Source organism: Cheilinus undulatus, linkage group 7 (genome assembly GCF_018320785.1).
Source record: "Cheilinus undulatus linkage group 7, ASM1832078v1, whole genome shotgun sequence".
Classification (NCBI taxonomy): Eukaryota; Metazoa; Chordata; class Actinopteri; order Labriformes; family Labridae; genus Cheilinus; species Cheilinus undulatus.
In genome coordinates this window covers 51,526,197-51,549,074 of record NC_054871.1, presented here as the reverse complement: position 1 = coordinate 51,549,074, position 22,878 = coordinate 51,526,197, and the positions used below count along the sequence as shown (strand labels likewise).

Genomic DNA, 22,878 nt, shown 5'->3' with positions numbered 1-22,878 from the left:
AGAGGAGAGGGAGAGACAGGTGCAGAGAGAAATACAGGAGAGAGAGAGACAGGATCAGAGGGAAAGAGAAGAGAGGGTGATACAGGAGCAGATGGAAAGGCAGGAGAGGAGGAGACAGGAGCAGAGTGAAAGAGAGGAGAGATTGATACAGGAGCAGAAGGAAAGACAGGAGAGGAGGAGACAGGAGCAGAGAGAGGAGAGGGATAGGCAGGGGCAGGAACAGAGGGAAAAAGAGGAGAGGGAGAGACAGGTGCAGAGAGAAAGAGAGGAAAGAAAGAGACAGGAACAGGAACAAAAAGAAAGAGAGGAGAGGGTGATGCAAGAGCAGATGGAAAGGCGGGAGAGGTTGAGACGGGAGCAGAGTGAAAGAGAGGAGAGGATGAGACAGGAGCAGAAGGAAAGACAGGAGAGGAGGAGACAGGAGCAGAGAGAAAGAGAGGAGAGAGATAGGCAGGAGCAGGAACAGAGGGAAAAAGAGGAAATTGAGAGACAGGTACAGAGAGAAAGAGAGGAGAGAGAGAGACAGGATCGGGAGCAAAGAGAGGAAAGGGTGATACAGGAGCAGATGGAAAGACAGGAGAGGAGGAGACAGGAGCAAAGAGGAGAAGAGACAGGAACAGAGCAGAGAAAGACAGGAGAAAGAGAGAAAGAGAGGAGGGAGAGAGCAGAGGAAGGAGAGGCAGGAGCAGGAACAGAGGAAAAGAGAGGAGAGAAGCAGACAGGAGAAAGAGCAGAGAAAGAGAGCGGAAGAGACAGGAGAGGAGAGGAGCAGGAGAGGAGGGGATAGACAGGGGCAGGACAGAATGAAAGAGAGGAGAGAGAGCAGAGAGGTACAGAGAGAAAAAGAGAGGAGAGAGAGAGACAGGATCAGGAGCAAGAGAGAGAGAGAGGGAGCAGGAGGAGAAGAAGAGCAGAGTGAAAGAGAGGAGAGGAGAGCAGGAACAGGAAGAGAAGAGAGGAGAGGGGAGAGCAAGAGCAGATAGATAGGTAGAGAGAAGCAGAGAGGCAGGAGACGACTGAGTGGATACAGATGGTTCAGTGGATGAGAGAGCAGCAGCAGAAAAAGAAGAGAAATGGCAGCAGGTGAGAGAGACACGGGACAGAAGGACAGACAGTGAAGGGAGCAGATACAGACACAGGAGGATAAAGATAGAATGTTACAGGAAAACAGAGAATTGGGAGCAGGAGAAGAGAGAGGGCAGGAGAAAAGGTAAAGAGAAGCGAGAGGTGAGACAGGTGGGAGCACAGGGAAGAGAGGAGAGAGGGAGGAAGAGGTGGGAGGATCCTGAGAAACTGAGGCAGGAGTTGAGGCAGAGACAGGAGTGGAGGACAGGTAAAATTAGTTTTAAAAATTCAAAACATATCTTACAGTAAATTTTCAACTAAGACAAAAGTTATTTTCCTCCGATGAGGAGGAGGGGTGGTAGATAAGATAACAACACACACTTAAGTTGTGAGTAAAGTTTAAAATTGAAAACAGGAGTTTCAAGATTAAGAAGAAGGAGGATATAAATTTTGACTAGGAAGACAAAGAGAGTTGGGAGCAGGAGTGGTCAGAGCAGAAGCAAAGATTAAATAGTTCAACAGGAGAAAGAAAAGGAGTAATTTTTAAAAGTTAATGTTTATTCTTGTATTTTTTCAATAGACAAGACAGATTAGATTGTAGAGAGAAGCTGTGGTGAGTGGCGACTGGAGGATTTAGATTATAAAGATAATAATTGACTTGTTTAACAATTTAAAAAAAAGAATAAAAGCATAGTTTTATAACAACAGAAAGTAAAATATATTATTTTGCACTAGAATAAGGATTTATTTTGTCCTCCGATGAATGTGGTAGGCGGTTTAGATTGTAAAATATCATTATCTAGTTTAACAATTTAAAAATAGAAAGTAGAAATTTAAAAAAAGGAAAATATGTTGTTGTTTCACAAGCATGAAATTATTTGTCCTCAGGGATGAGGTGGTGTGGAGGTTTAGATCACAAAATATTATTGATCTAGTTTAACAACCAAAATAGGACAGAATAAAAGTAGTTTTAAAACAACAAAAGTAAAATATTGCATTTTTGCAACTAGAATTAAAGTTATTTTGTCCTCAGATGAGAGGGGGGTGGTGGTGGGTTTAGATAAAACATAATTATTGTCTAGTTTAACAATTTAAAATTGAATAAAAGTAGTTTTAAAAATTAAGAAAGTAAATTATTGCATTTTTGCACTAGAATAAATTTATTTGTCCTCAGATGAGGGGTGGTGGTGGAGGTGGTTTAGGTTTTAAAGATAATGATTATCTAGTTCAACAATTTAAAAGTAGAATAAAAGTAGTTTTTTAAAGATTAAAGGTTTATTCTTGTATTTTTTCAATAGAATACAGTTATTTGTCCACCAATGGTGAGTGTGGTGGTGGAGGATTTAGATTATAAAGATAATAATTGTCTTGTTTAACAATTTAAAATTTGAATAAAAATAGTTTTATAAATTAAGAAAGTAAAATATATTATTTTTTAAACTAGAATAAAGTATTTTGTCCTCCGATGAGGGGGGGTGGTGGCGGGTTTAGATTGTAAAATATCATTGTCTAGTTTAATAATTTAAAAAATAGAATAAAAGTAGTTCTACCAATTTAAAAAAACAAACATGTATTGTTGTTTTTTTCAATAGCATGAAGTTTTTTGTCCGCCCATGAGGAGTGATGGTGGTGGTTTAGATCACAAAATATTATTATTGTCTAGTTTAACAATTCCAAAATAAAAATATAAGTAGTTTTAAAACAACAAAAAAGTAAAATATTGCATTTTTTGCACTAGAATAAATTTATTTGTCCTCAGATGAGAGGGGGTTGGTGGCGGGTTTAGATTGTAAAAGATAATTATTATCTAGTTTAACAATTAAAATAAAATAAAAGTAGTTTTAAAATAACCAAAAATGTAAATTATTGCATTTTTCACTAGAATAAAGTTATTTGTCCTCAGATGAGGGGTGGTGGTGGAGGTTTAGATTTATAAAAATAATGATTAAATAGTTTAACAATTAAAAAGTAGAATAAAAGTAGTTTTAAAGATCAAGCAAGTAAAATCTTGTATTTTTCAAACTAGAATACAGTTATTTGTCCTCTGGATGAGAGGTGGTGGTGGCGGGTTTAGATTGTAAAAATAATAATTGTCTAGTTTAACAATTTAAAATTTGAATAAAAATAGTTTTATAAATTAAGAAAGTAAGATATTATATTTTTTCCACTAAAAGGAAGTATTTTGTCCTCCGATGAGGGGGGGTGGTGGCGGGTTTAGATTGTAAAATATAATTTACTAGTTTAATAATTAAAAAAATAGAATAAAAGTAGTTTTACAAATTTAAAAAAAAAAGGAAAATATTGAGTTTCTTCACTAGCATGAAGTTATTTGTCCACCGATAAGGGAGTGTTGGTGGTGGTTTAGATCACAAAATATTGTTATTGTCTAGTTTAACAATTCCAAAATAAAAATAAAAGTCGTTTTAAAACAACAAAAGTAAAATATTGCATTTTTTGCACTAGAATAAATTTATTTGTCCTCAGATGAGAGGGGGTTGGTGGCGGGTTTAGATTGTAAAAGATAATGATTATCTAGTTCAACAATTAAAAAGTAGAACTAAAGTAGTATTTTAAAATCAACAAACATGTATTTTTGTATTTTTTCAATAGAATACAGTTATTTGTCTGCTGGTAAGAGGTGGTGGTGGCGAATTTAGATTATAAAAATAATAATTGTCCAGTTTAACAATTTATAAATTGAATAAAAATAGTTTTAAAAATCAAGAAAGTAAAATATATTATTTTTTGAACTAGAATAAAGTATTTTGTCCTTCAATTGGGGGGTGGTGGTGGTGGGTTTAGATTGTAAAATATCATTGTCTAGTTTAACAATTAATAAAATAGAATAAAAGTAGTTTTACAAATTAAAAAAAGGAAAATATGTTGTTTTTTCACAAGCATGAAGTTATTTGTCCACCGATGAGGGGTGGTCGTGGCAGGTTTAGATCACAAAATATTATTATTGTCTAGTTTAACAATTCCAAAATAACAATAAAAGTAGTTTTAAAACAACAAAAAGTAAAATATTGCATTTTTTGCACTAGAATAAATTTATGTGTCCTCAGATGAGAGGGGGTTGGTGGCGGGTTTAGATTGTAAAAGATAATGATTATCTAGTTTAACAATTCCAAAATAAAAATAAAAGTAGTTTTAAAATAACCAAAAAAGTAAATTATTGCATTTTTTGCACTAGAATAAATTTATTTGTCCTCAGATGAGGGGTGGTGGTGGAGGTGGGTTTAGGTTTTAAAAGATAATGATTATCTAGATCAACAATTCAAATTTATTATTATTGTCTAGTTTAACAATTTAAAGATAGAAAAACATAGTTTTAAAAAGTAAAAAGTAAAATATTGTATTTTTTTTTACAAGAATAAAGTTATTTGTCCTGTGATGAGGTGTGTTGGTGGAGGGATTAGATGACAACACACACTTAATGTCTGTTTTAACTATTCAAAAGTAGAACACAAGTAGTTTTAAAAATCAAGAAAGTACAATGTATATTTCTCTAGAATAAAGATATTTGTCCTCCGATAAGGGTGGTGGTGGTGGCGGTTTAAGATTAGAAAAGTTAATGATTACCTAGTTTAACAATTAAAAGATTGAATAAAAGTAGTTTTAAGAATTAAAAAAATTAATGAATGAAACCTTTATTACCCCAGAGGGAATATTTCTTGCACAGAGAGCATATAAAAACTAGAGCACGACCGATATGGGATTTTTGGGGCTGATGCCGATACTGATATTGCAGGCTAAAAAAGGCCGATATCCGATATATTGGCTGATATCTGATATATTTGCCGATAATCGATATTTTGGCCGAAATATGAAATGAGAACATTGATATATACACAGGATATGTACTGTACATGAACACAAATGTGGACATGTGAATTACAAGTTGTATTTATCTTTGTTTATTTCACAAAGATGCAACTTGTGCAACATTAAAACGCTGTATAATAGTCTTAAACTGTGGCTGAGTCAGATATTGTATTTTCTCGCTAGAATAAAAGTTGTAGCAACTCATAATGTAATAACGACTCATAATGTAATAATGGCTCATAATGTAATAACTTAAATGTAATAAAAGTTCGTAATGTAATAATCGGCTCATAATGTAATAAAATCATGCGCATATAACGTAATAATGTCTTTGCACATAATGTAATAATGTAACAGTTTATTACATTATTAGCCTTACTGATGCTTCTCATAATGTAATAACAGCTCATAATGTAACAATAGCTTATACTGTGAGAAAGGTGTTGCATTATAACCATTTTTTACCTTGCCATTCCTGCAGGGTGAAAGGACATGCTTTCACCTCTATGATTGTCTGTCTGTATGTAAGCAGAATCTCACAATTTCTGAAAAACGTGGTAGAGCATTAAGTCCGGCCACAGCTGCACACTGACTAGAATTCATTTACAGGCAGAGGTCTGTGTTTGACTATGATTTGTACATAGGTGGCACTACAGTAATAGGGTGGATTTGGGATTAGGGAGGGGGACTGTAGTTCATGTAGTTGACAAGCATCTTCTTTTACTATTGCTACAATAAATGCAGGGAACAATAACTTCTATATTAAAAACACATTGAACATAGTAATTTTCAAATAAGTAAGTTAACACTCTTTCCTTCCATACAGCCCGATGAAGACCTTGGAGTTAAAATGTTGCTGTTTTTTATTGTTGGTCTTTAATGCCAATTTAATAAAAAGCTTTTAAACATTTTCCTACTACTTACATTAAATACATGATACAAGCAGCATAACATGTTCATTCATTCTACTTTATTTTGGAACTTGTGAAACTATATACTTATAGAACAGACATAGGGGAGTCAAACAAAACATGAACCAACTCAGAAGTTCTTCAGTTGTGAAAACAGCCTACCTGTCCTTTCAGGACACCCAAGTAAAAAATATAAGTCCTATTTTAACTAAACAATATGCAAAACTAGTACATAATCATAAATAATAGTTAGCCAACAAAAATCCAGTCCAGGGCTCCATTTGTCAGGCACTGTGTCCGTGATCACTCAGATCAGGGTCTTAACGGGTGAATGGGATTTAGAAAAAAAGAAAACTTTATTTCTTCCAATATATGTCAGTTATATGGAACCATCCTGAGGATATGTGTCGAATCACAATCCATACTGTAATCCACCTGGCATTTTGACTGAAGAGCTGCCTGATCTTGGATGCAAGGCAACTATTGCATCCAGCTGCTTTATATAGCCTGCTAATATCTATACAGCAGTCTTTATCTGTCTCAATATTTAAACATTCAACCAAAGAATCAGGTATATAAATTCTTGGTAGGATTGGCAGGATTAGCTCTCTGAATAAGTTGGAGACTCTGTTGAAGGTGCCCAGCATTGTCATATCCATCGACAGGCAATACTGGATAATGGATGACACTACCAGCATAGGCAAGTTAGGGATAAAAACAAAGAGAGTGTTGGCAGTAACGGAGGGAACATTATCGGGGTCAAAGTGATAGACTTTGTTGGGGTCACCATGTGATGTCCCACATGGTGACCCCAACACCATGTCATCACGAGGAGCATTGTAGTGATGGTCAGAGTCAGGGTTTGAAAGGTGGACAGAGTCAGGGTTTGAATGGTGGACAGAGTCAGGGTTTGAATGTTGGTCAGAGTCAGGGTTTGAATATTGGTCAGAGTCAGGGTTTGGAATGGAATGTTGGTCAGAGTCCAGAATAGTTGGTCAGAGTCTAGGTTTGAATGTTGCTCAAAGTCAGGGTCTGAATGGTGGTCAGAATCCTGGTTTGAATGTTGGTCAGGGTTTGGATTTGAATGGTGGTAAGAGTCAGGGTTTGAGTGTTGCTCAAAGTCAGGGTCTGAATGTTGGTCAGAGTCCTGGTTTGACTGTTGGCCAGAATCAGGGTCTAAATGGTGGTCAAAATCGGGGTTTAAATGTTGGTCAGAGTTTGGGTTTGAATGTTGGTCAGAGTCAGGGTCTGAATAGTGGTCAGAGTCAGGGTTTGAATGTTGGCCAGAGTCCTGGTTGGAATGTTGGTCAGAGTCAGGGTTTGAATGTTGGTCAGAGTCAGGGTTTGAATATTGTTCAGAGTCAGGCTTTGAATGGTGGTCAGAGTCAGGGTTTGAATGTTGGTCAGAGTCAGAGTCAGGGTTTAAATGTTGGTCAGGGTCTGAATGGTGGTCAGAGTCAGGGTTTGAATGTTGTTCAGAGTCAGGGTTTGAATGTTGGTCAGATTCAGGGTTTGAATGTTGGTCAGAGTCAGGGTTTGAATGTTGGTCAGAGTCAGGGTTTGAATATTGTTCAGAGTCAGGGTCTGAATGTTGGTCAGGGTCAGGGTCTGAATGTTGGTCAGAATCCTGGTTTGAATGTTGGTCAGGGTTTGGATTTGAATGGTGGTCAGAGTCAGGGTTTGAATGATGCTCAAAGTCAGGGTCTGAATGTTGGTCAGAGTCCTGGTTTGACTGTTGGCCAGAATCGGGGTCTAAATGGTGGTCAAAATTGGGGTTTGAATGTTGATCAGAGTTTGGGTTTGAATGTTTGTCAGAGTCAGGGTCTGAATGGTGGTCAGAGTCAGAGTTTGAATGTTGGTCAGAGTCCTGGTTGGAATGTTGGTCAGAGTCAGGGTTTGAATGTTGGCCAGAGTCAGGGTTTGAATATTTTTCAGAGTCAGGGTTTGAATGTTGGTCAGAGTCAGGGTTTGAATGTTGTTCAGAGTCAGGGTTTGAATATTGTTCAGAGTCAGGGTTAGAACGTTGGTCAGAGTCAGGGTTTGAATGTTGTTCAGAGTCGGGGTTTGAATGTTGGTCAGAGTCAGGGTCTGAATGGTGGTCGGAGTCAGGGTTTAAATGTTGGTCAGGGTCTGAATGTTGTTCAGAGTCAGGGTTTGAATGTTGCTTAGAGGCCTGGTTATTTGAGAGGTAAATGATTATAATGCAACACTTTCACAAAATGAGCTACTATTACATTATGAGCTGTTATTACATTATGCGCAGCATCAGTAAGGTTGATAATGTTATAAATTATTACATTATTACATTATGAGCCTATTATTACATTATGAACTCTGATTACATTTAAGTTATTACATTATGAGCTGTTATTAATTTTATGAGCCGTTATTACATTATGAGCCGTTATTACATTATGAGGTGGTATTACATTATGAGCCGTTATTACATTATGAGCTGGTATTACATTATGAGCCGTTATTACATAATGAGCTGTTATTACATAATGAGCTGTTATTACATTATGAGTTGCTACAAAAGTATTGGTCCTCTGATGAGGGGTTGTGGTGGTGAGTTTCAATTATTAAAGATAATGATTGTCTAGTCTATCTTTAAAAAACAGTATAAAATTGATTGTGATTGATGATTGTTTTTTTTCACTCAAAGTCATTTGTCCTCCAAGAGGGGGGGGCGGTGGCAGGTTTTGATGACAACACACTAATTATGTAGTTTAACAGTTAAAGAATAGAATTAAAGTAGTCTCAAAATTTTAAAACAAGTACAGTATCTCACAAAAGTGAGTACACCCCTCACATTTCTGCAAATATTTAATTATATCTTTTCATGGGACAACACTGAAGAAATGACACTTTGTGTCTAAATCGCTTTGAATGAGTCAGGGTCCGCTTAGTGAAAATGTCAGAGTCAGGGCTGAATGTTGGTCAGCCATTTTCTCCCGGTGTCATGTGACTCAGTGTTGAATGTTGGTCTCAGGTGTGAATTGGGAGCAGGTGTGTAAAAGTTGGTGTTATCACTCACACTCTCTTATACTGGTAACTGGTACTGTTCAACATGGCACCTCATGGTAAAGAACTCTGAGGATCAAAAAAGAATTGTTGCTCTACATAAAGATGGCCTAGGCTATAAGAGGACTGCCAACACCCTGAAACTGAGCTGCAGCACGGTGGGGTTTAACAGGACAGGTTCCACTCAGAACAGGCCTTGCCATGGTCATAAAGAAGTTGAGTGCACGTGCTCAGCATCATATCAGAGGCTGTCTTTGGAAAATGGATTATGAGTGCTGCCAGCATTGCTGTGGAGGTTGAAGGGATGGGGGTCAGCCTGTCAGTGCTCCGCACACTGCATCAAATTGGTCTGCATGGCTGTCTTCTAAAGATGATGCACAAGAAAGCCAGCAAACAGTTCGCTGAAGACAGCAGACTAAGGAGTCATGGATTTCTGAACCATGTCCTGTGGTCTGATGAGACCAAGATAAACTTATTTGGTTCAGATGGTGTCAAGCATGTGTGGCAACCAGGTGAGGAGTACAAAGACAGGTGTGTCTTGCCTACAGTCAAGTATGGTGGTGGCAGCATCATGGTCTGGGGCTGCATGAGTGCTTCGGCACTGGGGAGTTACAGTTCATAGAGGGAACCATGAATGCCAACATGAACTGTGACATACCAAAGCAGAGCATGATCTTCTCCTTATGAAACTTTGATTACATTTCCAAGTTATTACATTATGAGCTGAGGGTAATTAATTTTATGAGCCGTTATTACATTATGAGCATACATAAGGTATTACATTATGAGGAGTGGTATTACATTATGAGCCATTATTACATTATGAGGTGGATATTACATTATGAGCTGTTATTACATTATGAGCCGTTATTTGGACATTAATGGCTGTGAGTTGAGTTATTTTGAGGGGACAGTAAATTTACACTGTTACAGAAGCTGTTCACTGACTACTTTACATTGTATCAAAGTGTCATTTCTTCAGTGTTGTCCCATGAAAAGATATAATTAAATATTTGCAGAAATGTGAGGGGTGTACTCACTTTTGTGAGATACTGTATATTGACATTTTTCTCACTTAAAGTTATTTTTGTCCCCATGAGGTGGGGTGATGGTGGATTAAAGTATATAAAAAAAAATTATTGTCTAGTTTAACAATTTAAAAATTGAATTAAAATAGTTTTAAGAATCTGAAACATACAATATTGTAGTTTTTCACTAAAATAAAGTTATTTGTCCTCTGATGGGGGGGGGGGTGATGGCAGGTTTGGATTATTAAAGATAATTTTCTGGTTTAACAATTTTAAAATAAAATAAAAATAGTTCTAAAAATAAATAAAAAAAGTCCAGCTCTTTGATACCAAGCAGAACACAGGGTTTGGGTCCAGAGGTGCAGGTCCTGAAGAACCAGCTTTGAGAGATGGAGAGGATGATTCACTCATAAGGAGGTAATGAATCTTTAATAGAGCCCAGTCTGGTTTGATAAGGTAATAAATGGACTCCAGAGTTTACAGCTCTTTGGGGTTTGTCTATTCTCCTCAGATGTCAGAAACCTGTCAGGGAATTAAAATGAGGATACTTGGGATACTATAGTACTCTAGACTGTACTTTGTGGCTGGGAACCTTTCCTTTGTACCATCCTATCTTGATAATACTTTCAAACTCTGGGAGAAGGCAGGTATCCATACAATAGGAGATCTATACATTAACGGGACGTTTGCTTCATTTTCTCAAATACAGAGTAAATACAAACTGCCTGGAAGCAACTTCTTCAGATACTTGCAAATAAGAGATTATGTCAGGGAAAAATCTACAAAATTTTGAGACTTTCCAAGGCTTGAATCTGGACAGATGCCTGCAGCCTTCATCATATATAGAGAAATCAATTACTTCTATCTATAATACCTTACAATCTATTCAATCTGATTCAAATTTTATTCAAATAAAATGGGAGGAGGAGATGGGCTTACAGATCTCAGGCTCATTTTGGGAATAGAGCTTGGAATATGTACATAAATGCTCTAATAATGCCAGACACTGTTTAATTCAATTCAAAATTTTGCATGGTCTTCATTACAAAAATTTATCCTGAGATCTCCCCAACATGCCACAGATGTCTTATAGCAACGATATTCTTCTCCATAGTTTTGCATTATGTCCCAAAGTTCTAAAGTATTGGATAAATATTTTAAAAATAATATCTGAAATACTTAAAATCCATTTGGTTCCTGACTTAAAGATTATCATTTTAGCAGTTTCAGACATCACAACACTAAAAAAATCTCAGCAATGTTTTATTCCTTACAGCATTAACTTCTTGGCAGTGATAATGTGGTCACCTATCTTAAAATACCTGACTCCGAGGTCCCGTTAACCTAACTATTTTCAATTCAGCATGATAAACCAATTAGTAGTTAAGACGGTTGGATGGGTGGGTGGGGGTCCTCTTCTTCCCCAGTCTCTCTTATTCTGCCTTACTTATCTTCATAATTTGTCATTAAATCCTTGTATTTCTATCTTTCTTTCTTTGTTCTTATTAGTTATTCATTTATGTACTTATTTCAGTCTATATCCAGTGTTCACAGTTTGGAGGTTGATTACTGTTGTTGGTTGTATTGTTAGCTGTCTATTTTACTTTTAAGAAAAAAAGAGCACATTGAAACAATTTCATTTTACACTAATGGTGTGTGATTTTATAATGCCTGAAACTGCTCTAATAAAAACATTTGACAACTTTGTAAAGACCCAACATTAATACACCAGAAGTCCACTTTTGGTGTTCACATATTTAGCAATTTGCTAACACAATTAGCATAGTTACAAGGAAAAACAGGTAGAAACTTTGAACAGAATCAAGCCCGTTTCAGCCTGGGAGCGTGACGCGCGCGTCTTGACCGCGACACGTGTGGATTTTCAGTTTGATTGCATGTTAACAAGTCAGGGCTTTCAGACTGCCAGCATGAGCGCCGTGACTCAGGCACAGGGAGTACAGAGATTCGAAGTCTGGCCTATTTTTTCCGTGCACCGCGTGCGGCTGGTGACCATATTAGACAGAAAAATGATAAATAGAGAGCCATATTTACATCGTTGTGGCAAATATGCACATAGAATATGTTTGCAATGTGTTTCTTGATAACGCTGAGGAAGGCCACAAGCTTAAATGCGCCTCTTTGATAAAGTTGTTCTCTAAAGAGCAACTATTAGTGAAACTTTCTGTCTCCACACTGGTAGAATATGTCACAGGAAAGATAAACACTGTATGAATGCTTTTCTGGTTTGTGCTTTTCAAAGTAAAAGCCTGGTTTAGTATTTCTGTAGGCTAGAGAAACTCTGTTCACTTGTACAGAATGCTTCTATTTTGAATAGTTCCAGACAAACTTCCTCAATACACTAAGTCAATTTTATTCAGGTAAAACTCGTGAGGAAGGACAGGGCTTTGAGGGCAGTAAAATGGCTGACACACAGCAAACTCGCGCCTGTGTGAAAGCCACATCAGCAGGAGCCAGACACGCGTGGCACACGCAAGCAGCAAAACACGCTCCTAGTCTGAAACAGGCGTTAGACTCATGTTGAACTCCCATCAGCAGAGAGTGTGGGTTCTGAAAGACAAAACCTCAGAGCAACAACAGCAACATCTAATCCAGAGTTGTTGTTACCATGCCTTTCGTAAGGGTAAGTTTGTGGAATATTAGCACAGATAGCACTGCATTTATAATAAAAACAGACTGATCATTATCAGCAGTTAAAGTCATCAGGTCTATTAACTATAATGATGTTGGGAGGATTGATAATATTTATTGTTATTATTATTCATCTGATTAAGCTAAAACACAGACATCGTCATTACATGAACCAGTTAGATTATAGAGCTATAACTGAGAAAATAAATATGCATCCTCCACGTTCCTGACAAAACTCCTTCCTTAAAGTTTTCCTTCGAGTTCTGAACATGTTTGATAAACAGTGATCTGACTCTGTTAGCTGTGAGTCTGCACAGTGACCCTGGGTCAGTCTGTCACACACACTGAGCACAGCAGAGATGTTAAATACAGTCTCACTCATTTATTTGGAGAAAAATCTCTCTAAAAAACAAACAAACAAAAAAGATAACTTTATTATCATTTTGAACAAAACTCTTAGCATAAACTTTAACATTTGGTTAAAGCTGTGTTTAAAACACTGCAGTCAGACATTAACTAAAGGATGATATAAAAGAGAGGAGAGTAAACTTCTACTCATGATTTAGCCTGGGTCGACTCTTTACTGTGTTTCTGCTGAAGTGTGAGCTGACTGTAGACTGGAGAGGCTTAAATCAGATAGAAACACTAACTTTTTTATTCTTTAAAATACTGGCTATTATGAAAGTCTGACAGGATTTGATTTCTAATTTAACTTGGATCTTATACAGAAAAATATGATGTGGCTTTTAGACTCTAGAAGATGGTTTGAGTTTGTGTTAGAATGATTTAGTCTGACCTTATTGACTCCATCATGTGGAAACAGTTAACTTGAGAATTTTTCTGCAATTCATAGCTAATATACTAGGGCATCTAAAAAATTAGAATATCATGAAAAAGTTCAATACTTTTTGTCACTCTTTTCTGGAAGTGAAACCCATATATTATGTAGACTCATTACTCATAGAGTGAAGAATTTCAAGCCTTTATTTCTTGAAATGTTGATGATTATGGCTTACAGGTAAGAAAACCCAAAATTCTGTGTCTCCAAAAATTAGAATATAGTGAAAAAGGTCAATATTGAAAAGTCATGGTGCCACACCCTAATCAGCTAATGAACTCCAAACACCTGCAAAGGTTTCCTGAGCCTTTAAATGGTCCTAACAAAGGTCATTGCTAAAGAAGCTGGTTGTTCTCAGAGTTCTGTATCCAAGCATATTCATAGAAAGTTGAGTGGAAGGAAAAGGTATGGTAGGAAAAGGTGCACCCGCATAAGGGAGAACCGCAGCCTTGAGAGGATGGTCAAGCAAAAGCCATTCATGAATCTGGGGGAGCTTCACAAGGAGTGGACTGAGGCTGGAGTCAGTGCATCAAGAGCCACTACGCACAGACAAATCCTAGACATGGGCTACAAATGTCACATTCCTCGTGTCAATCCACTCCTGAACCAGAGACAACGTCAGAGGCATCTTACCTGGGCTGTGGAGAAAAAGAAGTGGACTGTTCCTCAGTGGTCCAAAGTCCTCTATTCAGATGAAAGTAAATTTTGCATATCATTTGGAAATCAAGGTCCCAGAGTCTCGAGGAGGAATGGAGAGGCACAGAATCCATGTTGTGTGAAGTCCAGTGTGAAGTTTCCTCAGTCAGTGATGATTTGGGCTGCGATGGCATCTGCTGTTGTTGGTCCACTGTGTTTTCTGAAGTCCACAGTCAACGCAGCCATCTACCAGGACATTTTAGAGACCTTCATGCTTCCTTCTGCTGACAAGCTTTATGGAGATGCTGATTTCATTTTCCAGCAGGGCTTGGCACCTGCCCACACTGCCAAAGGTACCAAAAGCTGGTTCAATGACCATGGTGTTACTGTGCTTGACTGGCCAGCAAACTCACCTGACCTGAACCCCTTAGAGAATCTATGGAGTATTGTCAAGAGGAAGATGGGAGACACCAGACCCAACGATGCAGATGACCTGAAGGCCGCTATCAAAGCAACCTGGGCTTCCTGTACACCTGAGCAGTGCCACAGGCTGATCGCCTCCATGCCACGCCGCATTAATACAGTAATTAATGCAAAAGGAGGCCCAACCAAGTATTGAAGGCATAGAAATGAACATACTTTTCAGAAGCCTGACATTTCTGTTGAAAATATCCTTTTTTAAAATTGATTTTATGTAATAATCTAATTTTTTGAGACACAGAATTTTGGGTTTTCTTATCTGTAAGCCATAATCATCAACATTTCAAGAAATAAAGGCTTGAAATACTTCACTTTCTGTGTAATGAATCTATATAAGGTTATGGTTTTCACTTTCAGAAACAAGTGACAAAAAGTATTGACCTTTTCATGATATTCTAATTTTTTGAGAAGCACAAGTATAGCCACTTCATTTTAAGTAAAAAAAAAAAAAAAAAAAAAAAAAAGCAAAACACACCAAAATATAGGAAATCAAGCTTTTGAAGCTCAAAGATTTCTGGGGGACGACCCCCAGACCCCCCCCCACACGTCTGAAGTAAACTACATGCCTTGCTAACTACTGTGATTTACTTTTTGGTAGTTTAAAGTTTCAGGGTAAGGTAAAGGAAAGGATAAAAATAAATACAGGTGCTGAGTTAAGGACAGTTATGACCAAAATATGGGGAAAGGAGAGATATACCCCTTACAGAAGAAGATTCTCCAGGAGAAAGAGTGAAATGATGGACATCAGGGAAAGAAAAGGAAGGAAATGTGTGATGAACCAAGAGAGGAGAAGAGGAGAATGATTACAGAAGAGCCTGAGGTTTAATTCAGGTGAAGACAAAGGGGCAGAAGATGAAACTGCTCATCAGGTAATAAAGCTGTGTTTCCAAAAAGATGACAGATGTGCCAAGAGCTGATGTGACTAAGATGCATAAAACTTGATCTTTTAGTGGTAGTATAATGGTCATAAATCTAAAACTCCTTTTTTATGTTTTCTTCTTTCAGTGGAGCAAAACTTCCATCCAGGAGTAAAAGAGTGTTGCAGAGAGAGAAAGGGAGAGATTTGAAGGTTAGAGGACTAAGAGAGAGCAGAGTGAGTCAGAAAGGAACTGATCAGATAGTCGCTGTATGATAAGTCCAATTTGAAATTCTGTTATGCTGTTTGCCTTGGGAAATGTTGAAAACAAACCTAAAAGGGTTACAGGTGTAAATTTAACACGTATGTGTTTATTATGAGATAAGGTAAAGACTCAACACTTCAAAATAACAGAAATTGTTTTTAATAGGCACATTAATTTCCTCCGAATAAAATATGTGCATTCCATGAATACAAATGGCTTAAAATCAATGAAAATAGCATCTGTAAAGTTGGAAAAAGTCTCACTGGAAGAATGCCCCCAGACCCCTTAGTCTTGGGCTAAGCCCCTAATGTTGGCAACACCTAGCTCCGCCCCTGGACAGAAGCTCAGTGTGCCAAAATCCCCAGCAGTCTAGACCGGCCACACACTACAGGATTTTAAGCTCAATTTGGAGAAAGATTTGCCTCCCTGATGATTGTGGGTGCATATCCTGAGTATAGCCTCACTGCAATGACTATTTGTCTGAATAATCGTCATGTGTGTGGTGTCAACACGATTGTTTCATTGCAACAAATCGCGCCATATCCTACCAAAATCGTAAATATCAAACATGTTTGATATTTATGATTCTAGGCCGTAGTCCCTTTGATGGAGCACCCACAACAACCAATGAGAGAGAGCCGACGGGGTAGCATCATCAGCCGGATCATACGTACTTTCACCGCTCACAACCATAAACACATCTGTAGCTTCATTCAGCTAAGATTTCATCCTGAGTCTTTCTCGTTTTATGATTTTTGCTGCACCTGCCGAGGCAGTTTGTTGTGTAGGGACAGGGAGAGGATACTGACAGACATCTGTGTTTGTTTCTCTTTTTTTTTTTCTGAAGTCACGTGATCACGCGAGGTCACTGGCAGGTCGGCAGGTGTGTGGTCTCCAGTGAGCTGACCTGGCTGAGCCGTCTAGTGCGTGCGTTCAGAGGATTAAAGATGAAACGCCGTTCAAAATTGTCCTGATGTCTGTGGTCTCCCTTGTTTTTAAAATCATTTCAGATTTGAACATCGTCTAGTGCGTGGTCGGCCTAAGCCTCTAGCAGAATAACTAGGGCTGATCCAAGCCTTAGCTAGCTAAGGAAAAGTTTATTTAAAAAGGTAAGTTTTGGGCCTCCTCTCAAAGTTAAGAGTGACTCTGACAGATGAGTCCAAAGGAGAGGGGTCTGAAGAATCTACCTCACATACTACTTTTAGAGACTGAGGGTACCACGAGCAGGCCAGTGTCAAGAGAGCTTTGTAAGTGAGAAGAAGAATTTTACCAGGAGACAGTGCAGAGAAGTCAGTATAGAATAAAGATGATCTCTTTTTAGTTTTTGTCAGTGCAGCATTTTGGAACAGCTGAAGAGTCGGTAGGGACTTGCTAAGGCAGCCACCAGTGATAAGTTTTACTGCTTCATTTTGTGGCAGGATATGCCAGGTTTTGACTCTGTTGTAAGGATGAAAAGATGATCTGTATCTAAAGGCCTTGGGATCCAGGACACAGTCTTGTTTGTGTTTAGCAGCAACAAAATCCTGATTATCCAGGTCCTAGTGTCTTTCAGTCACACTTCTACATTAGTTAGAGGATTGATATCATCTGGCTTCATTCTAAATAGAAGATAACGTATACTGTAAAAGTGATGAAAACTTGTGGAGTATTTCCTCATGATATTGCGTAGAGGAAGCATAAACACAGGGAAAAGTATCTGTCCAAGCACACACTAAAAACTCCTGTGTTATTTCATCAACACAATTCCTGGGTTGCAAGGGTTGGGTTGGATTTCTGTGTTAATTTTTAGGAATTAACCCATTTTCTGGTTGAAAGGGTAATTCCAATTTCTGGGTTGCTTGAGTTAATTATATTTCTGGGTTAACATATCAGAGTAACCCATACTCTGGGTTAACACCCCTTCACTCATGTCCCTTGCGGCATCCCTCCTTCCACCCCTTGTCATCTTGCACACACGCACTTCGCTGGTAGCCCGGGACCAAGAGGACGTTAATCATGCCTTGAAGGTAAACATCTAGCATTTTGGAAAGTCTGGACACTGTAAAATCCAATAAGTTAACCTTACTTAAAAAAAATCATGCCTTGAAAAAAAACAAGTAACTTTAACTTTGTGACCCTAGTAAAGTAAAATAGAGATTTTTGTGTTGTACTTAAAAAGGTTTTTAAAGTAAAGAACAATTGCACTTCAGTTCAAATAACTAAAGTTCTTTTGTGTAGAGTACTTAGGTAAGGAAGTTATTAGTGCTCAAGGTTTAGTACAGACTACACTGTAAACCCAGATTTTGTTTCTACTCAAACTTTTAAGCAATCATTACTTATTCTTTTATGTTTTGTCAAAAAACAACATTACTAAATCAAATGAGTCGTTTGTACTATTCAGCTGAAAGATGCAATGATCATGTTAAGCTGAGATAACTTAGTATGTTTAGTTCTTTAAGGGGAGGGGCTATTTCAAAAATTTTCAAGAAACCATGGGTGAGACTGTCAGTGCATCTGTTGGCAACGGCAGGCAATGCTTCCATTAGGACCTCCACATGTGGCGAAGCCAATGCTTTGCCTCATGATGTGTCCACCCCAGCAGGGAGGGAGTAACTAGCTGATCCAGGTCACCGTCTGGATCCAGGAATGCTTTTGAAGGACTCTCCACTATTGAGAGACAGGACTAATGGTGGAAATCTGTGTTATCTGGGTGCTTTTCTAGTTTCATATTGTGATGAGGAATGGCTCCCAGTCAAGTTCAGTGAGTTTGACAAGCTTTCACACAGGAAGTATGAGCTGCTATTATTTATTCCCAACCACAGATACAGTCATATACAGACAGGGTGGTCTGCAACAATGACCCCCTCACTCATGGTGTCACACTTCAACCCAAAATTCTGCGTTAAAGACCCTGTAAAGTCAAAATAAATCTGTATGATTGTGGCAACTCAGGGGTGAGAGTTTATACAGCAATTGATTCCACTTCAAGATTACTGTAAGGGTTAAAAACCAACAACGCCACCTTGGGAATTTCACCCAAGGAATTAACTGACTCACAGTAAGGGCACAGATTCGTACTGAGCAGGCAAGAGACGTGGTTCCAGTCAAAAAAATATTCTTTATTACAAAGGTTTAACAGTATGTAAAACTTACTAAGAGCTATAAAAAAAGGGGGAAAGGGGGGGGGGGAAATAAGACCAAACAGAGGCTAAGGCTACCAGGGGTGGAAAGGGCTGACGTGAAGGGAGGGGGGATCCCAAAAATAAAAGAAACTACCTTAAATCACCCCAGACGCACGTGCCAGGCACACACTCACTCTCACGGACATGAAGGGGGAACCTTGACCAGGGAAACACAGCACACCAGGAAGGGGGACACCACCACCCAGGACACCAACTCCTCCACCCGTGGCTCTCAGCCTCTGAAAGGAAAAAAAGTAAATTAGATAAACCGACAAACAGAATACAAAATAACACAAGGTTTCAAAACCAAAATGATTCAATAAGGAAAAGAACTAAATAAACAAAATTAACCAAACAATATTAATTAAGGGGAATAACTAATCACCTTAACTAATGCGGGAAACAACCTAACCAAAGCAACTCCAAACATTCAATTTACAATAAGCCCCAGGAGAAATAATCAGAAATAAACCCAAAAAGAAATAATTAATGGAGTTACAAACACAACTCAAATGATTCACAAAACTGAGAGGTTAACTGTAACTCAAATGGTCCAATAGCCTCCCCAAACCCCATAGACACCACATGCCAGTTCATATCAGGTGCATGCAAAAGAGTCCATCAGCATACAGTTATAAAGGTGAGTCGTGCCAGCAAATTAGACCAATAAGCAAAATATTCACAGCGCAAAGTAGGGCAAAAGCGCATGCAGCCAAGCAGCGATGAGTAGCACCAAGCTTTGCAGAAGTACGGTAGGTCCAGTCAGGCAATACACGTCCAACAAAGCAGAATAAGGTACATGTAGCGGAGCGAATCAAAGCAGCGATAGCAAAACAAAACAGCCGTGTCCCTTCACCTCTGCAGCAGGCCACGAGCTCTAACGAAGGAAAAATAAACTAATTACAATTATTATAATAAGGGCATTGCTAAAAGGGTTACCCACCAGTCAGACTGCACCTATTCACACAAGAGGGAGAGGAAGACGTCGTTACACGCTGATTCTCTATTCTATGGCCGTCCTCACAGGGAAACCCACACAGGAGTGTCTAAAAAGAGCAGTGTAAATTTCGTGGTCACAGGCACTGATAAAACGGATAAATAAGCAACACAGAGGCAGCTAACCGCTAGCCTACCTGCACAGGGGAGCAGCAGAAGCCGGGTGAGCCAGAAGGGGCGGAGCCAAGAACCACCGAGCAAGAGGCCGAACGGAGGCTTCTCTACCTCCCTTTATAGGGTGCCCCCAGGGTGGTGATTGGCTACACACACACACACACACACACACACACACCCCTCATGTATACTGAGTGGATGGGAATGGCTAAATCTCATCCTGCTACATTTAGGTTTGTCGTATGATAGATCACTGTGTTATGAACCCCCAGGTCAAATTTCAGTCACATAAAGCATCTCCAGGTTTATAAAATTAAGCTTCAAATCATGAAAAATGAGGCGGTAAAATCTGCTCCAGGATGGTGTGGGTGTGTCTGTTGAATGAGCCGAAACCACGCCCACTCAGGACAAGGGTAGTTTGCAGCATTAACCCCCTCACTCATGGTGGCATACTTGGAAAAAAAATGTCCCCCAAAAACATGAACCAATAAACAAAACATGCATAACTATAACTTTGCAATGAAACATGAACATTATAGAACGGTACAAGAGTACAAGACTGAATTCCTTTGCACAAAATGAACCAGAAGTCCCTGCTCCAGGTGACTGCTTCCTTCCACAATATTGTAGTGTCAGAGGGGCGGGGTCATTCTCTACTGTGGGCTCATGGCATCGTGAGCCCACATAATGGCCCCGCCCACATGAAACCAAGCCAGGAAAGAGATGAAATGGCCTAAATCCAGAATTCAGTCTCATGTAGATCTCAGAGTTTTCACATTTACAGCAACTATATTCCAACATTTCTAGAGTGTTAAGACAAAAACTTTGGATTTCACTTTACAGGGTCTTTAAATAACCCAGAACTGTAGTTAATATAACCAACTATTGGGTTGACTATTCAACCCATTATTCTGGGTTAAATGGATAACACATTTTTCCTGGTTAAATTAACACCAGGAAAGTGCCGGTCACTTTTTACCCCGAGGGTTAAAAACAACCCAAATTGGGTTGGTTTCAACCCAGGAGTTTTTAGTGTGCACAGAACCTTGTAGAACTCCATAGTTAACTTTGATGTGTGCAGAGAACTCATGAACATCTACAAACTGAGATGGATCAGATGGAAATGATTTAACCCTCTGGTATCCCTACAAATTGCTGCCTCATTTTCCTCCTAGTGTGCAAGAAATGCACAGGGGGGCTATTACTGTAAATAAAAAAGTTATTTTAGTTTATTTTTAATTGTTTAATTTTTTCCTTCTTTCATCAACTTGTGCCATTAACAAAAATACCAGATACTCAATAATTGTCATATCTTTTAACCATTTAATTGCCATGTTTGTAATGTCAACAAACAAAAATTTTTTATGATTTTTTTTTCCAAGATACTACACTGAAAGTGAATAACTTACTTATGGTTGATTCTAGCCTGGCTTATGTCATTGATTAGTAGTGGTTGGGCGTTCCTCGGTGCCTTAGCAGTGTGGCACTGTATGGCAAAGGCTTAACAGAAGAGTTCAAGTGCTCAAAGGTTAGAACAGAGTTGCTGTTAGCAAGGAGCAAAGATGGACTAGTTAGCAGTGTAGTTCCAAATCCAACTAGGGGAAGGAAATGGAACCCAAGACAGGCAGTAGAGGAGGCAGAGGCAGCTCTTAGGCATGCTGAGATTGTAGGCAATGTCCAGATAGGTCGGGGAGGCCTGGGGCTTGGCCCAGGTAGACCGGCATGGAACAAAGCAGGTCCTAAAGATAGAAGGAGACTGGTAGTGGAACAGGTACGTAGACAGGAGGAAGTAGTAAGGTGTACTAAGGCTGTGGCTCAGGCTAAGCAGGGACAGTGGATGAACTGGGAGAATGTAGAGAAGATGAAGCTGAGTTGGAGAGACCTATGGAGTATGGAACATAGGTGGATCAAATTCCTGCTAGGGTCTACCTATGACATTCTACCATCACCTAAAGTGCTGGGTTGACAGGGACCCATCATGTCCTTTGTGCTCTGAGACAGCAACCTTGAAGCACATTTTCACAGGATGTAAGATCAGTCTGTCACAAGGTATATATATATATATATGGAGGCATGACAGGGTTTTGAAAAGTCTAGCAGCAGGAATTGAAAACAGAAGGCGACAGGTGAATGTAGGATGTAATCAGGGAGCGAGGACGGTTCAGTTTGTCAGAGAGGGCGAGAAGGTTAAAGGAGATAGGTTATTAGGTAAGCACCAGTTAGGCCAATTAAAGGATGCTAAGGACTGGGAGATGCAGGTAGATTTAGGAGGGAAACTTGTTGTGCCACAGGAGATAGTTTGTACCAATCTTAGGCCTGACATAGTGCTGTGGTCTGCCAGTCAGTGTGTAGTTTATTTTATAGAGCTGACAGTTCCGTGGGAGGATTCTGTGGGACAGAACAACATTTACAGGAAACCTCAAGACCATCTGTCCGCCATCTGAAGCTCAACAGAGGATGGGTGATGCAACAGGACCACGAACCAAAGCATAGAAGTAAATCAACAACAGAATGGCTTCAACAGAAGAAAAATACGCCTTCTAGAGTGGCCCAGTCAGAGTCCTGACCTCAACTCAATTGAGATGCTGTGGCATGACCTCAAGACAGCGATGCACACCAGACATCCAAATAACATTGCTGAACTGAAACAGTTTTGCAAAGAGGAATGGTCCAAAATTCCTCCTGACCGTTGTGCAGGTCTGATCTGCAACCACAGGAAATGTTTGGTTGAGGTTATTGCTGCCAACAGAGGGTCAACCAGTCATTAGCCTAGGGGTCCACATACTTTTTCCACCCTGCACTGTGAATGTTTACATGTTTTGTTAAATAAAAATATGAAAACATATCATTTTTTGTGCAGTATTAGTTTAAGCAGACTGTGTTTGTCTATCGTTGTGGATGAGATGAAGTGATGAGAGAAGTGATGTCATTAGTCACGTCAATCGTGGTGTCAGTCTTGAAGTCAGACATGATGTCAGTCGTGATGTCAGATGTGATGTCAGTTGTGAAGCCAGTCATGATGTCAGTCGA

The 22,878-nt window shown here is 38.9% G+C and overlaps 1 protein-coding gene across 1 annotated transcript in view; it reads right to left on the bottom strand.

Annotated features, from left to right (window-relative positions):
* LOC121511732 (flavin-containing monooxygenase 5-like) overlaps positions 1-22,878 on the bottom strand; it is a 45,749-nt gene that overhangs the window by 22,519 nt on the left and 352 nt on the right. The window contains exons 2-4 of the mRNA XM_041790493.1: positions 21,792-21,853; positions 21,464-21,690; positions 18,873-18,977 (exon numbers count right to left, since the gene is read on the bottom strand). Coding sequence (XP_041646427.1) covers positions 18,873-18,977; positions 21,464-21,690; positions 21,792-21,853 — 394 coding nt within the window. The remainder of the gene's footprint in view (positions 1-18,872; positions 18,978-21,463; positions 21,691-21,791; positions 21,854-22,878) is intronic.